This window comes from Anomaloglossus baeobatrachus, chromosome 4 (assembly GCF_048569485.1).
Source record: "Anomaloglossus baeobatrachus isolate aAnoBae1 chromosome 4, aAnoBae1.hap1, whole genome shotgun sequence".
Taxonomy (NCBI): domain Eukaryota; kingdom Metazoa; phylum Chordata; class Amphibia; order Anura; family Aromobatidae; genus Anomaloglossus; species Anomaloglossus baeobatrachus.
In genome coordinates this window covers 367,315,346-367,333,473 of record NC_134356.1, presented here as the reverse complement: position 1 = coordinate 367,333,473, position 18,128 = coordinate 367,315,346, and the positions used below count along the sequence as shown (strand labels likewise).

At 46.1% G+C, this 18,128-nt stretch overlaps 1 protein-coding gene across 1 annotated transcript in view; it reads right to left on the bottom strand.

The window, feature by feature from the left end:
- The window catches only part of LOC142303617 (chloride anion exchanger-like), a 145,592-nt gene that overhangs the window by 51,699 nt on the left and 75,765 nt on the right, over nt 1-18,128 (bottom strand). Inside the window, exons 10-12 of the mRNA XM_075345144.1 lie at nt 12,054-12,167; nt 9,520-9,597; nt 9,317-9,412 (exon numbers count right to left, since the gene is read on the bottom strand). Coding sequence (XP_075201259.1) covers nt 9,317-9,412; nt 9,520-9,597; nt 12,054-12,167 — 288 coding nt within the window. The remainder of the gene's footprint in view (nt 1-9,316; nt 9,413-9,519; nt 9,598-12,053; nt 12,168-18,128) is intronic.

The following is an 18,128-nucleotide window of genomic DNA, read 5'->3' as shown; positions in this document are numbered from 1 at the left end:
CCGCCGAGCAAGATGTCAGATGCCGCCGCCGCCGCCACCGCCGCCGCCGCCGCCGCCACCGCTACCGTGGAGAACGGAAGATGCAGCCTGGAGCAGGTAAGCGCTTTACAGCCGAAGACAGCGCCGAACAAGCAACCCGGGGGGGGGGGCGCAACATGGAGGATGGGGAGGATGGAACATGATATGGGGGCGCAACATGGAGGATGGGGAGGATGGAACATGATATGGGGGCGCAACATGGAGGATGGGGAGGATGGAACATGATATGGGGGCGCAACATGGAGGATGGGGAGGATGGAACATGATATGGGGGCGCAACATGGAGGATGGGGAGGATGGAACATGATATGGGGGCGCAACATGGAGGATGGGGGGGATGGAACATGATATGGGGGCGCAACATGGAGGATGGGGGGGATGGAACATATGGGGGCGCAACATGGGGGATGGAGGAGGATGGGGGGGGATGGAGGAGGATGGGGGGGATGGAGGAGGATGGGGGGGGATGGAGGAGGATGGGGGGGGATGGAGGAGGATGGGGGGGATGGAGGAGGATGGGGGGGGATGAAGGAGGATGGGGGGGATGAAGGAGGATGGGGGGATGAAGGAGGATGGGGGGGATGAAGGAGGATGGGGGGGATGAAGGAGGATGGGGGGGATGAAGGAGGATGGGGGGGATGAAGGAGGATGGGGGGGGATGAAGGAGGATGGGGGGGATGAAGGAGGATGGGGGGGGGATGAAGGAGGATGGGGAGGATGAAGGAGGATGGGGGGGGATGAAGGAGGATGGGGGGGGGGGATGAAGGAGGATGGGGGGGATGAAGGAGGATGGGGGGGATGAAGGAGGATGGGGGGGGGATGAAGGAGGATGGGGGGGGATGGAGGATGGGGGGGATGAAGGAGGATGGGGGGGATGAAGGAGGATGGGGGGGGATGAATCATGATGGGGGGGGATGAAGGAGGATGGGGGGATGGAGGATGGGGGGGATGAATCATGATGTGGGGGGATGAAGGAGGATGGGGGGGATGAATCATGATGTGGGGGCGCAACATGTAGGATGGGGGGATGAAGCATGATGTGGGGGGTGCAACATGGAGGATGGGGGATGAAGCATGATGTGGGGGGTGCAACATGGAGGATGGGGGATGAAGCATGATGTGGGGGGCGCAACATGGAGGATGGGGGGGATGAAGCATGATGTGGGGGCACAACATGGAAGATGGGGGGATGAAGCATGATGTGGGGGCACAACATGGAGGATGGGGGGATGAAGCATGATGTGGGGGCACAACATGGAGGATGGGGGGGATGCAGCATGATGTGGGGGCACAACATGGAGGATGGGGGGGATGAAGCATGATGTGGGGGCACAACATGGAGGATGGGGGGAATGGAACATGATATGGGGGCGCACCATGGAGGATGGGGGGGATGGAACATATGGGGGCGCAACATGGAGGATGGGGGGATGAAGGAGGATGGGGGGGATGAAGGAGGATGGGGGGGATGGAGGATGGGGGGATGAATCATGATGTGGGGGCGCAACATGGAGGATGGGGGGGGGGATGAAGGAGGATGGGGGGATGAATCATGATGTGGGGGCGCAACATGGAGGATGGGGGGATGAAGCATGATGTGGGGGCGCAACATGGAAGATGGGGGGGATGACGCATGATGTGGGGGCGCAACATGGAGGATGGGGGGGATGAAGCATGATGTGGGGGGCGCAACATGGAGGATGGGGGGGATGAAGCATGATGTGGGGGGCGCAACATGGAGGATGGGGGGGATGAAGCATGATGTGGGGGGCGCAACATGGAGGATGGGGGATGAAGCATGATGTGGGGGGCGCAACATGGAGGATGGGGGGGATGAAGCATGATGTGGGGGCACAACATGGAGGATGGGGGGATGAAGCATGATGTGGGGGCACAACATGGAGGATGGGGGGGATGCAGCATGATGTGGGGGCACAACATGGAGGATGGGGGGGATGAAGCATGATGTGGGGGCACAACATGGAGGATGGGGGGGGATGGAGCATGATGTGGGGGCACAACGTGGAGGATGGAGCATGATGTGGGGGCACAACGTGGAGGATGGAGCATGATGTGGGGGCACAACGTGGAGGATGGAGCATGATGTGGGGGCACAACGTGGAGGATGGAGCATGATGTGGGGGCACAACGTGGAGGATGGAGCATGATGTGGGGGCACAACGTGGAGGATGGAGCATGATGTGGGGGCACAACGTGGAGGATGGAGCATGATGTGGGGGCACAACGTGGAGGATGGAGCATGATGTGGGGGCACAACGTGGAGGATGGAGCATGATGTGGGGGCACAACGTGGAGGATGGAGCATGATGTGGGGGCACAACGTGGAGGATGGAGCATGATGTGGGGGCACAACGTGGAGGATGGAGCATGATGTGGGGGCACAACGTGGAGGATGGAGCATGATGTGGGGGCACAACGTGGAGGATGGAGCATGATGTGGGGGCACAACGTGGAGGATGGAGCATGATGTGGGGGCACAACGTGGAGGATGGAGCATGATGGGGGTGTGCAACATGGAGGATGGAGCATGATGGGGGTGCGCAGCATGGGGGATGGAGCAGAATGGGAAAATGGGGGGGGGGGCGAGGGAAAATGAGGGTGGTGGACAGTATAGCGAATGGGAGTTGCAGTATGGAGAATGGGAGGCATGGTATGGAGAATGGGGTAGCATGGGGGGAGGCATGGTATGGAGAATGGGAGGCATGGTATGGAGAATGGGGTAGCATGGGGGGAGGCATGGTATGGAGAATGGGAGGCATGGTATGGAGAATGGGGTAGCATGGGGGGAGGCATGGTATGGAGAATGGGGTAGCATGGGGGTAGGCATGGTATGGAGAATGGGGTAGCATGGGGGGAGGCATGGTATGGAGAATGGGGTAGCATGGGGGGAGGCATGGTATGGAGAATGGGGTAGCATGGGGGGAGGCATGGTATGGAGAATGGGGTAGCATGGGGGGAGGCATGGTATGGAGAATGGGGTAGCATGGGGGGAGGCATGGTATGGAGAATGGGGTAGCATGGGGGGAGGCATGGTATGGAGAATGGGGTAGCATGGGGGGAGGCATGGTATGGAGAATGGGGTAGCATGGGGGGAGGCATGGTATGGAGAATGGGGTAGCATGGGGGGAGGCATGGTATGGAGAATGGGGTACATGGGGGGAGGCATGGTATGGAGGGGGCTTGATATGGAGACGGGGCAGCATGGGGAGCGCTCAGTTAGGAGCCTGGGAGGGTTGGGTATACAGAATGCGAAGCATAAGGCTCATTATGGAGTGGGGACAGCATGAGGGGGACAGTGAAGTGGGGGCTGCATGGAGAGGTGGGGACAGTGGAGGTCATAGTTCATAAGTGAGGAAGGTCTGGAGGGTATAATTCAGTGGGGAGGACAGTGGGGTTTTCATGTGAGGGGGCAGTGTAGTGGAAATGTTATAGGAGAGAATAATGTAGAGGCTGTATACTATAAGTGACACGGTGTGGGGTCATTTTTTGTGAAGTGAGCTCAGTGATGGGCAGTTATTTATTCTTGGGCTTACTTAGGGTGGTTACTCTTTAGTGAGGAGAATTATGAGTCTCACAAGGTTTTTGCCACCTAATTTGAGAGCAGCATAATGTAGGGGCAGAGATCCTGATTCCAGTGTTGTCACTTACTGGGCTGCTCAGTGTAGTTTTGATAAAATCACTGTTTAATCAGCAGTAGTTATCATTACAGGACTGCTTGATGTGCTGCAGAAATAAGGAGAAACAGAAGTCTTTAAATTTGCCTAAGTATCTGTATATCCCATGGTCAATAATTAGCGATAATAAACGCTATAGTGCACATAAAAAGTTTTATCTTAATTAACCCGATGTGTACTGTAGCTAGGAGAGCAAGGAGCCAGCGCTAAGCAGTGTGCGCGGCTCCCTGCTCTCTGCACATGTAGCGACGTTATGATCGCTGCTGCGTCGCTGTGTTTGACAGCTAAGCAGCGATCATAACAGCGACTTACCAGGTCGCTGTTACGTCACAGAAAATGGGGACGTAACAGCGACGTCGCTGTCGCTATGTGTGAAGCACCCCTAAAGCCCCCATACACTATAGTCTGATTTTTAGGCCGGCAGCTATCTTGCTCAGCTCTCCCATATACAGGAGCACTCATTCTGCCAAGTGTTTGTGTTCTTTATTAGAGCCACTGCTGGACATCTCCAGCAGCAGCTTATCATTTAGAGGATAAGGCTATGTGCGCACAGTGCGTTTTTCGCAGCGTTTTTGCACGTTTTTCGGGTGCGTTTTTGGCCTCAAAACTGCAGGACTTTGCTTCCCCAGCAAAGTCTATGAGTTTTCATTTTTGCTGTCCCCACACATCTGTTTTTTTTTACCTGCGTTTTTAAGTTTAAAAAAAAAAATGGACATGTCAGTTCTTTCCTGCGTTTTTCTGCGTTTTCCCCCCATGCAATGCATTGGAAAAACGCAGCAAAACGCAGCCAAAAACGCACCAAATCGCGGCAAAAACGCATGTGTTTTTTTGATGCGTTTTTCGACGCAGGTGCATTTTTGTGCGTTTTTAGCAGCCAAAAACGCACAAAAACGCAGCGTCAAAAAGACGCAGTGTGCGAACCTAGCCTAATAGGATCTACACTCTGTAATTGGACATGCTGGATCCTTATTCCCCCCCCGACAATCAGAAGTTAGAGCCCCCATTCACATTGGACTGTCAGCAGAACCTGTCGATATTGGCGGGTTTAGACCACTTTAGGTTAATGTGTATGCAGGTGTTAACTACAATCTGAAGGCTCTGGGCTCTATCAGGGAATGTGCACACGTCTTGTAGATGTCTGTGAACCCCCGGAATTATTCAGACAGAATACGCTTCAGGACAGTCATCATTTTATCCTGTAGCAAATATATATATATATATTTTTTTTTTTTTTTGCTGTTGCTTCTTGGTTGTTTTTTCCAACTTCTTTTAGCTACTGGATTTTACTTATTTTTTTAAATGAAGTAGTAAGCGGCATCCAAGCAGCAGGCGCCATATAATGGCCGGTCACTGTCAGCCGCTTCATGTCTGAGGAAACCTGACGCGCTTAAAAAACTCCAAAGACTGAACATATGGACAGCAAGTCGATTACATTGCAGTGTATGAGTTCATTTCTTTAATATTTAGAGTTTGGGGTTTTTGGGCGGGTTACAGTGCGGATCTGTCTGAAAACAAAATGCTGTGTGCACATACCCTTAATCTGACTGATCAGAAGGGGGCGCCACCACTGACAGTGCCTAGGGCAGCAAAAACCCCAAATACGGCCCTGGATACCGGTGGGACGTCGGGGTATAGAGACGGCCGGCGCGACCCTGAACTGGTCGGGAGCAGCCACACATCTGGGGGTATGAGTGAGGTACGGCAACCACATGGAAAGGATACCAGGGGAGCAAGATTATATAGCACTCAGCTGTTGTAGGACAGTGTCCAGGGCGAGTGCCAGGAACAGGGAAGTTTCCCCCAAGGTAGAACAGACACAGCACGGGTGCTCCTAAGGGCCTGAAGCATGCAAAGAAGTAAGAGTTACAATAAAGAAGATTGCTGTTTGTTTTACCAGAGTCTGTGTGTGCTTTATGTCGCCCTCCCTGTCTATGACAAGGAACCAGCAAGTACAGATGAAGGTAATAGAGACTGTGACGACTAATGACTCAGGCCCCAATGGGAGCCCAGCACGGACATTGACATTATATGAAGCTATGGGAAACAATGCTGGCCATCACACGGCTCCCCTCTTCATTAGCAATGAGAAAGCAGGTTTCAATCTAACAAAACATCCTTTATTAATTTATTTTTCTTTTTTCCCTTTGGATTATTCTGCAAACCGTGGATAACCGACATGTAATCATTTCATTCTTATTTAATACACAATAGAAGAGGATAGAATAAATAGTTAATGTAATTTATTGGTTTATATATGTTTTTCGAAGCTAGATGTTGAACTTTGACACCACAGGAGGTGTTGGTGCCTTTCCTCTAATGCTAGACCTGTATACAAGCAATCCTCTCTCCATGTAAATTAATTATGTTTTTGACCTGATGAAGAGGCATGTGTGCCTCGAAACATGTTGATAAATAGACCACACAGAATATTTTATGATCCTGGACTCATCTCATTTGGTGAATTACGGCAGAGGTACCACATTTATTCCCATTCATCTGTCTCTCTATTTTCACCCGTGGGTCTGCAGCAGCCGCTATATATCTTGCAGTAGTTGTGTTGTACACAATCACATCAGGTGAGGAGATACCTTATCTTATCACCAATCTGTCACTGGATAAAACCCTATTGCCTGTTTCAGCTATCTTAGGGGTACTTTGCACACTATGACATCGCAGGTGCGATGTCGGTGGGGTCAAATCGAAAGTGACGCACATCCGGTGTCGCTGTCGATATCGGAGTGTGTAAATCGTTTTTGATACGATTAATGAGCGCAAAAGCGTCAAAATCGTATCATGGGTGTAGCGTCGATCATTTCCATAATTTCGGAAGGACCGATGTTACGATGTTGTTCCTCGTTCCTGCGGCAGCACACATCGCTGTGTGTGAAGCCGCAGGAGCGAGGAACATCTCCTACCTGTGTCCTGTGGCTCACGCCGGCTATGCGGAAGGAAGGAGGTGGGCGGGATGTTTACGCCCCGCTCATCTCTGCCACTCCGCTTCTATTGGCCGCCTGCCGTGTGACGTCGCTGTGACGCCACACAACCCGCCCCCTTAGGAAGGAGGCGGGTCGCCGGCCAGAGCGACGTCGCAGGGCAGGTAAGTCCATTTGAAGCTGCAGTAGCGATAATGTTTGCTACGGCAGCTATCACAAGAGATCGCAGCTGCGACAGGGGCGGGGACTATCACGCTCGTCATCGCAAGCATCGGCTTGCGTTGTCGTATTGTGCAAAGTACCCCTTAGGCTTGAACCTATATACTGTAGGTCACTCGTGTATGAAGTTCAGATCATCAAAAGTAGATTGCTAATAATCTCATTACTGTGCCGCACAACAGGAACAGACATGTATGATAACTGTTGTAAATCAATGAATATTTCATCTTAAAACCCAACTTCATCCATAAAACTTTACATTGATGAACTTCTTGGCTCAATTAGATTTACTGATATTCCCTAGTCCCATGTATAAAAAGACACTTTCATATTTAAATATTTAGATTGTAAGCTCATATGGATATGGGTCTCATACTTTTTATCATGATTTGTTATTTTACTTGTTACTTTTGGATATATACGTAAATATGTAAGCACATTTTTTTTTTATTTGATGGCGCTGTAATCTATATTATATGCTTGAAAACACATAATTTACCTTAATAAACTAGAATTGCAATCCGAGCAGTATTTTGCAAAACAAATACAAGTGCCTGTGGTTATGTTTCTTTAAATGCTTGAGATACTGTTATCTTAATTACTTGGAAAAGGCAATTTATAGAGTTGAAGACTCTATGGACTCCCATTTTATTACTATACTCATGGTAACACTTTGGACCTAGAGAAGCAATCATACTGAAAAAACAACCTGCATCTTGTCATTGTTTAAAACCCTCTTTTCTTTTTTGGCAACTGTTTAAAGGGCTCTGAGGTAATATTATTGACTCTGGTCCTTGGACATTGCACTTTTATGTTATGAGGACGTATTTATAATAACCAATATAATTTTATATGCAGCTTTGATGTACTAATTAAACACGATGTAGTGGCTTCTTTTTATAAGAACTTGCAGAAATAATCTTCAACTTGTCACTATCACAGATATCTGTTGAAAACTTAAAGGGGTTGTCCACACTATTAGATTGATTGCTATCCTTAAAATAGGTCATGAATGCCTGATCGGCCTTGGTCTGACACCCGGTATCCCCACCGATCAGCAGACGGCCAGAAATGCTCACTTTTTGGAGCTGCTCCGTGTTCTGATAGCAGCCGCCGCCGGGTACTGCATATCTGCCTCCTATTGATTTGAATGGGAGGCGGATGTGCAGTACCCAGCCGCAGTTGACGGGGCAGCTCCGGAACTGAGAACTTTCAGCCGTCTGCTACGGCCGACATTGAGTACTGCTGATCGGTGGGGGTCGGCCAATCAGACATTGATGACCTATCCGAAGAATAGGCCATCAATGTAAAAGTAGTGGACAACCCCTTTAAATTAGGTCTGACAGTTAACTTTTCTGGGCAACCAGTTTCTTACTGTAATCGATCTAGGAGTAGGAGATTAACTGTAACATGCTTCAAAGAATTGTTCATTGATATATCTACGCTTTCCCCAAATTTACTGTACAGAACAGGGGACAAAACATTATGGTCTCATTCAGACTTCATTCATTTTTAAAGTACACAAAAAATGGTCCAAATGTCATCAATATTTTTCATCAGTGTTTGGTCCATGTCAATTATTACCAACAGAATTCATCAGTGAGTTTTGCAAATAAAAAAATAAAAATATAAATTACAAAGCTTCTCCTGTTCATTGTAATCTTAGTCACAGATAATACACGGATGGCGCACAGATGCCATTAGTGTGCTGTCAGTGACGTTCATGAACCCATAAATTTGTATGGATAATTTGATCCAAGATGCCAATCAAAAATGGACACATCTCCATCATTCTTTTGTGTGGGCACAAGGTTCCCCCCAAAATACGGACATACAAACAGCTCTGTGGATTATAATTAATAATGATTGGTACTCGATCAAGCAATGGGGTTCTTGGAAACTCGCAGTGTTCGGCTAAGTATCCCGGGTACTCCGATGTGTCGTTCATGATACATCAAACACAAAGCACAGGCTTGCTTTATTGCATGATGTGTGCAGACACCCCAGGGATACCGATTCGCAGTCTCTGAATGGCTCTCATGGGGTAAAAACAACATTTTTAGAAAACTTTGCCCTCCTTCTCCCGGAAATGCTCTGTATATGGCTAGCAGTATGCGGCTGGAGAGCTTAACTGGCCAATCATTAACTTCCATAATGCTCAGTACTCGAGTTGAGTTTGTCCAAGCTTCTGACCTGCTTGAGTATTCTAGTATGCACTCATCATTAAGCATTGTACTGCTTGTCCATCACCAATTATAATTTGTACATGTTCTAACCTCAAAAATTACGGATAGAACCCACATGAGAAAAATGGATGCCTGAATGAGGTTAATAGGCAGCCCCATTCAAAATGTAGATAATCCACAACTTTTTTTAAAAAAGCAATGAATTTTTGGAGAAGACCAATTCATGTGAAGAAGCACTACTTACGCAATCATATTTATCTTTCCGAAGCAAAATAGGGATTTCATTGAACTGCATCAGCATGCCCTTCAGATTGATAATGACTAGAGCTGAAAGTACGGACTACAACAGAATAAGAAGCAAATTGTGTGGTTAATTACATATACAGTGACTTATACAGATGATTTTAGAACAAGAAATACTGTGCTATAACTATGATATAACTATACCTTTTGCAGTGATTCAAGGAGGAATCCAATGGCCAAAGTGACAATCATGACAATTATAGCTGATAAAAGTCCTGCCACCTGTTAATACATACATTGATATAGTACATATGTATATATACATACATTTAAAATTGCATAGTTCCATAATATTTATCTGTATCTTACATAATTACTTCTATTGAAATTAAGAATAAAGGTACCGTCACACATAACGAGATCGCTAGCGAGATCGCAGCTGAGTCACGGTTTATGTGACGCAGTAGCGATCCCGTTAGCGATCTTGTTATGTGTGACACCTACCAGCGATCAGGCCCCTGCCTGCTGTGAGATCGCTGGTCGTTGCAGAATGGTCCAGGCCATTTTCTTCAAAGGTGATGTCCTGCTGGGCAGGACACATCGCTGTGTTTGACGCTGTGTGACAGGGTCACAGTGACTGCTGAGATCGTTATACAGGTCGCTACTGCGACCTGTATCGTTCCTGCATCGCTGGTAAGATCTGACTGTGTGATATCTCACCTGCGACCTCCCAGCGACTTACCTGCGATCCCTATCAGGTCACATCGTTTTCGGGATCGCTGGTAAGTCGTTGTGTGTGACTGGGCCTTAACAGTTTATAACAGTTTAGGCATATGATGCTGATACATTGTATTAGTGCCTCCTTGTATACTAATCCAAGGTTGATATGATTGTGGACATGTAGGAGGAAGAGAGGAGATAGTAGAGAGGTGGAGTAGTCTGTACACAATTATATATGTCTAGACAAGCAGGAGGCCCAGCTCCATATCAACCTGTCTTGTCCCTGTTACAATGCAAACAGAAGCTCTAGAGCACTAACTACTGCTTGAGTCGGTGAATGCTGAATACAATTATGAAGAAATGGTGATATTCCATACATTGCAAAAATAGTTTTCATAAAAAGAAAAATTAGCTTAATCATTTCCAATCATTCTAATAACAAGATCACAATATTGCCAGGCTACCTTAAAAATTCTGTAATGTAATAATATGAAGATGTCAAGAACTTTTGTTAAACTTCACTTTAAAAAGAATATTTGTACACCACTACTCCACTGTGTGATTTATCTTCATATACATACATAAAATCCATAGGCTGTCAGAGGTTTGCCATCAACTGTGTGGCATGTGTACGTAGCAAGCCAGGAGTCAACCAGAAGTCAACTAACGCAGGGTCAATAATTAAATGGATTTCTGTCATTCTGTAGATATCCTTATCACATGTAGGGTAAAGCGCACAAGATAATCTAAGGATGTATACATACTATATTGACAAACGTAGTGGAAAACCTACACATTACACATACAGGAGCTTTTATGACATCCCATTCTAAATCAATAGGCATTAATATCGAGTTGGTCGCTGCATTACAGTCAACACAGCTTCCACTCTTCTGGGAAAAAAAGTTCTATAAGGTTTTGGAATGTGTCTGTGGGAATCTTTGTCCATTCATCCAAAATGGCACTTTTGAGGTCAGAAAGTCTGATATTCGATAAGAAATATGGTTTAACATCTCTGTTGTAGTTGACTCCAAAGGTGTTCAATGAAGTTGAGGTCAGGGCCCCGTGCAGATCAGTTAAAGCATAACCATTATTTTTATTTCATAAATCAATAATACACATGAAAATAAGACACTTTGTAATAATTCTTATCAGACAAATGTGCCTCTTTCGCTGCCAGAATTGATCAGTCATTATCAAAATTTTCAATTCTGAGGTAAAATCTGTATTCAGCAAAGACTTTCCCATTACTGAGATAGGAGATGGCATGTTCCCTCCAGACCTAAACCCTACTGAGCATCTGTGGAGCATCCTCAAGCAGAAGGTGGAGGAGCGCAAGATCTTTAACATCCACCATGTCATCATTGAGGAGTGGAAGAGAATTCCAGCAGCTCCCGTGAAGCTCTAGTGAACTAGTGAATTCCATAATTAAAATAATTATTTCTAGGCTTAAAAATAATGGTGGCCACACAAAGTATTGACACGTTGGGCACAATTTGTCAATTTTCCCTTAGGGGTCTACTCACTTTTGTTGCCAGTGGTTTACACAGTAATGCCTGTGTTGAGTTATTAAGAAGGTATACCAAATTTACACTGTTATTCAAGCTACTACTTTACATTGTAAGAAAGTGTCATATCTTCATTGTTGATCAGTTGTGAGGGGTGTACTCACGTTTGTGATATACTGTTTACAGAGGGACTGCATACTTGTTGCCTAAGGCCAGAGAACCCCTCTAATTTCAAGGAGGTCTTAAACTCTGCAGTTATTGGTTCGGCAGAGCATCGGAGACTCTTATTCATCATGTTTTTCAGCACTAAGTGACCTTGCTCTATGACTGTATAATTACCTGAAAATGAGCAATTTCTCAACATTGAAATGGGGAAAAGAGAGTATAGCAGGGTGAAGGAAATGTGAAGAGGGTTGAGGACTAAGGAGCCGGACCCCAAGCTCTTTATTGTTACAGTAGCTTTTTGATGATATATTTGACTATCTTAAAAATAATTTGATCAATAATCACCTGCGTTTTCCCTCCTGTACTTTCTTGGACCGCAGATCTTGATAATGACGTACTTGCAGCAAAGCCTTTAAAACAGCCACCAAATATGTTGCTTAATCCAAAGGCTACCAGCTCCTGCAAATGTATTAAACATTCCACATTACTAAGTTGCCTTAGAAAGAAAGATTTGTTCCTGGTCTGACCAGTTAAAAATTACACTTCCAAAGATGATTTGTATTTAGAAAATTGTCCCCACTCTGCATTGTATATGTATTTCTTATCTATTCTATTCTTAAATACACAAATCATAAAATTGACAACATTGACCAATAAGCTAAGTAAAACGTGAAATATTTACTATGGATAGTCAAACATGTATCAATATATTAGAATTATATTTATTATGGGCATCACGGTGACTCAAAGACAACATAGGCAAGGATTTTGTATGTTTCCTCTGTTTGGAGGGTATATTATAATGTACCCAATAGTCCTCTATATATTATAATGCACTCACTATAGTCTGCCATATATTATTATGCCCCATCCATTGACCTCCGTATATTATAACGCACCCCCATAGTTCTCTGTATAGTATAATGCACCCCACATAGACTTCCATAGATTATTATGCACACCCAATAGCTCTCTAAATAGTATAATGCACCCCATAGACCTCCATCTAATATATAAAGCTGAATGTGTGTATGTGTGTATGTATGTATGTCCGGGATTGGCATCTGCACCATCGCAACTACAGCCACAAAATTTTGCACACTCACACTTCTGGACCCCGAGAGCGTCATAGGCTATGTTTTGAGGGGAAATTTTAACCCTGCGCTTTACAGTTATTCACCAAAAAACCTGCCTCCATTAAAGCGAATGGAGCTGGGAGCCACAGTGCAGCCAGCACTTCAGAAGAATGCGCAGCCACGCCCTTATATGGAATGTTGGCGTGTCACAATGCAGCCAGGGAAAGAGACAGACACAGACAGGGAAAGAGGCAGACACAAAGAGACAGACACAGACAAAGAGACAGACTGACAGGTAAAGAGAGAGACAGGTTAAGAGACAGACACAGACAGGTAAAGAGACAGACAGACAAAGAGACAGACACAGGGAAAAAGACAGACAGGGAAAGAGAGGGAAAGAGACAGACAGGGTAAGAGACAGACAAAGACAGGTAAAGAGACAGACACAGGGAAAGAGACAGAGGGAAAGAGACAGACAGGGAAAGAGACAGACAGGGAAAGAAAGGGAAAGAGACAGACAGGGAAAGAGACAGAGATAGATAGACAGACAGGGAAAGAGATAGATAGACAGATAGGGAAAGAGATTGAGACAGATGGAGAAAGAGACAGAGACAGTCAGAGACGGAAAGAGACAGACAAACAAAGAGATAGAGAGCGAGACAGAGAGATATATACAGAGGGGGAGACAGACAGAGAATGGGAGAGAAACAGAGAGACAGTTACTATCCCGGGCAGCGCCAGGTGCTATGTTGTGAGGTGAAATTTTAACCCAGCGCGTTCCAATTTACCAATCAATTTTGCCCCTATCTACATAATGGGGAAAAAGTGAAACGAAAAGTGTTGGGGGCAAATTGACAGCTGCCAGATGTGAACAAGGGGGACTTAAAGAATGAGAGCGATGGCTCCAAAGAGTACATACCGTACAGTTACTAAGGTGGGGCCCCGACATGTGATACTCACCACACTCGGGGATATGAACACACACACAAACACATATACCACCCTCAGCACACATCTCACCACACATACACCAACCTCGCCACATAATCGCCCTAAAACACACACAAGTCTGGTATTATCCTTCAAAAATAAAAATCTGATTAACAAGCAGCCAAACTACAAGAACAACAAATGTACCACATAGGAAATACGGCAGCTGTCAGTCACATGACCTGTCTATTATGTGTATGTGTGAGCTAATATATACTGTCAGGGGGAGGGCTTTCTGTTGCCTGGAGATTTATCAGGCTGCCAATAGCAACCAATCACAGCTTAGCTTCTATTTTGCTACAGTTAATTAATCTGAGCTCTGATTGGTTAATATAGGCAACAATTTAATAATTACATTTCTATCTATCTGTTTTGTGGCTTTTGTGTGCAAAATACATTTTTGTTAATACATTCTATTTTGTTAACAGCAGTTATTAACCCGGGCGAAGCCGGGTAGTACAGCTAGTGTATTATAATTCACATCCCATAGTTCTCCAAAGACTTTAATGCACCCCATAGTCCTCCATATAGTATAATGCAACTCCATAGTCCTCCATATATTATAATGCACTCCTATAGTCCTTCATATATTATAACGCACCATCCATACACCTCCTATATGATAATACATCCCCCATGGTTCTTCCTATATTATTTTGCATCCCCCATAGTCCTTCGTATAGTATTATGGCCATTGGCCACCAGTGTATTCACTAATTTAAAATAAATAAATACTCACCTCTCCTTTTTACTTCGCTGCTTCCATCTCAGTCGTCAGAGGTCTGCAGCTCTGCACATTTCACCATAGCAGGCGCACAGTATTGACACCATAGCGCCCGCTGCTCTGAGATGTCAGAATTCAGATGAGAAGTAGAGAGCAGAGTGCTCTCTCTCATCATTGCTTTCAACTGTTTTGGCATCCTAAATGCCGATACAATTAAATATGTGATCCTGAGCGGGGAGGGGTGCCCAGTGCAGACTCACAGGCCCCATCGTGGCCGCATTGGTCTGTCGCCATTGGCAAAATGCCACTGACTATTACCCATATTAACACTTGAACTTTTAAGGTGGATGATACTTGGACACTTCATTGTTAGAATGACTGCCTCTCATAATTTGGAAAGTTACTATCATGCATAAACTGTAGTTCTTTCTAGCAATCCACTTATCCACTCACATAATGGGTCACACTCTGGATTTGATAGTCAATAGAGAATTGGAAATCTCAACTGTTTCAATAAACCCAGCTATTTGGTCTGACCTTCACCGTATTGATTTCTCCTTCAACATTTTGGCTGTCATACACCAAAACAAAGAATCCATAAAACATACGGTTGTTAAAAGTTTATCGCCCCAAGATATTAAAATAAAACCTGAGTTTCTTATTTACTGAAGGTCACTCCTTGAAACCCTAATTATCAAGTGTAGCAATCAGGGCCAGCTCCAGTTTTTTGTGGGCCCTGGGTGAAAGAGTCTCAGTGGGCCCCATCCACACATAGACATGCACAGATACATACACATACAGGCATACGTACACATACATATTTAAAGGGAAATTCACAAAAACACATATAAATAGGCAAAATTCTATACACTGTCATATACACTGACATACATAGATACAGATCATACATGCACACACTGACACATTAGAGATATTTCTAATATTGGGAAGCCGGCAACAGCCTCATTCACCTCCCCGGTTGTGTCCATCCAGCTCCTCCTGGGCATGTGTCTGTGCCACGCTGAATGGTGGCCGTCACTAACAGACATGGTCGCACATAGAGAACATTAACACTGCTGTATATACAGTACATCACAAGAGAGGCTGGGGATATACACATTACTTGGGGGCATACATATTACTGAGGAAAGGGATTTACAGCAATGGGGGCCATACAGCTCTAGAGGGGGGCAGTGGCTCTGGGGTGGGGGGACAAGTAGCTCTGAGGTGGGGAGGTGGCATGCAGCTCTGGGAGTATACACAGCTTTGAGGGGGTATACAGTACTGGGGTGGAGGTGACATACACCTCTGGGGGTATAGCAGTATGCAGCCCCATATTCCTACATATAGTGTTATGAAGCCCCCATAGTTCTCTAAGCAGCTCCCATATGGCACTATGCAACCCCCATATAACATTAAGTAGCCCCCATATAGCACAATGCAGACCCATATAGCATTAGGCATCCTCATGTGGTATACAGCCCCCATATAGCACAATGCAGACCCAGATAGCATTAGGCACCTTCATGTATTATATAGCCCCCATATAGCATTAGGCACCTTCATGTAGTATACAGCCCCCATATATCACAATGCAGACCCAGATAGCATTAGGCACCTTCATGTAGTATACAGGCTGCATATAGCACAATGCAGACCTATATAGCATTAGGCACCCTCATGTAGTATACAGCCGCAATATAGCACAGTGCAGACCCACATAGCATTGGGCACCTTCATGTAGTATACAGCTGCCATATAGCACAGTGTAAACCCAGATAGCATTGTGCATCCTCATGTAGTATACAGCCGCCATATAGCACAGTGCAGACCCAGATAGCATTAGGCTCCCTCATGTAGTATACAACCAACATATAGCACAGAGCAGAGCCAGATAGCATTAGGCACGTCCATGTAGTATACAGGCTGCATATAGCACAATGCAGACCCACATAGCATTAGGCACCTCCATGTAGTATACAGCCGCCATATAGAACAGTGCAGACCCACATAGCATTAGGCATCTCCATGTTGGACACGGCACCTATATAGCACAGTGCAGACCCTGATAGCATTAGGCACCTTCATGTAGTACACAGCACCTATATAATACAGTGCAGACCCTGATTGCATAAAACACCTTCATGTAGCACACAGCACCTATATAGCACAGTGCAAACTCTGATAGCATTAGGCACCTTCATGTAGTACACAGCACCTATATAGCACAGTGCAGACCCTGATAGCATTAGGCACCTCCATGTAGTACACAGAACCTATACAGCACAGTGCAAACTCTGATAGCATTAAGCACCTTCATGTAGTACACAGAACCTATATAGCACAGTGCAGACCCTGATAGCATTAGGCACCTTCCTGTAGTATACAGCCCCTATATAGCACAGTGCAGACCCTGATAGCATTAGGCACCTCCATGTAGTACATAGAACCTATATAGCACAGTGCAAACTCTGATAGCATTAAGCACCTTCATGTAGTACACAGCACCTATATAGTACAGTGCAGACCCTGATAGCATTAGGCACCTTCATGTAGTATACAGCCCCTATATAGCACTTTTCCTCGTTCCCCCGCTGCTCCGGTCTGCTCGGCACATCCACCGCTGTCGCTCTGACCTCTCAGCAAGAGCGCAGTGATGACATCACCGTACTCCGCTGCTGAGCTGTCAAAGGCTCAGAACGCTGACGGTGTCAGACACAACGGGGAGGATGATGACAGAGGCAGTGCGCCACTCCGTCTCTCATCATTGCTTTCAATTGTATCGGCAACTGCAATGCCGATACAATTGAAAGTACGATCCTCGGCGGGGGGGGGGGGGGTTGGCTGGTGACAGCGCGGGCACCGGCCCCCCTGCCACTGCGAGTGGCCTTCCCCGGTAGCCCTGGGCCTCGGCATTTGACCTGGTTTGCCAGGTGCTGACGCCTGGCCTGGTAGCAATACAACAAGTTTGTGTTCTTTGCAACTGACATTATTGCTCCCTTAAGCATCAAAGATTTCTATCCAAAACACTATGCAGCCAAGTTTGGCCACTATCAAGGAGCTTAAAGGGAACCTGTCACCTAGAATATGCGTTCTGACCTATCAGCAGATGCATGTATGCCCTAATTACACCTCCCTACCCATCCCTGCTGTAAAATTGTATAATATGAAAGTAATAAAAAACGTTTTATTACCTTCATATTTCCTATGTAAATAGCAGGGAATCTGGTCACAGGGGTGGCGCCTTGCCCTATGGATGTCTCCATACTTTCCGTGGTATCACGCCCCTGTGGGCATGATACCATGGAGCGACGTCCCCGTCGCTCATTCTATCCTGCGTGCATTGCAGCAGGCGTCTTTTCCGGGTGTTCAATCGCCGGCTTCAGACGCGCACTGCGCATGCGCAGGGTGCGTCTGAAACTGACAAGGAGAACCCGGAAGAGAAGCCTGCTGCAATGCTTGCAGGATAGATTGAGCGACGGGAACGTCGTTCCATGGTATCACGCCCACAGGGGCGTGATACCACGGAAATATGCAGACGTCCCTAGGGCAAGGCGCCGCCCCTGTGACCACATTCCTGCTATTTACATACGAAATATGAAGGTAATAAAACGTTTTTTATTACTTTCA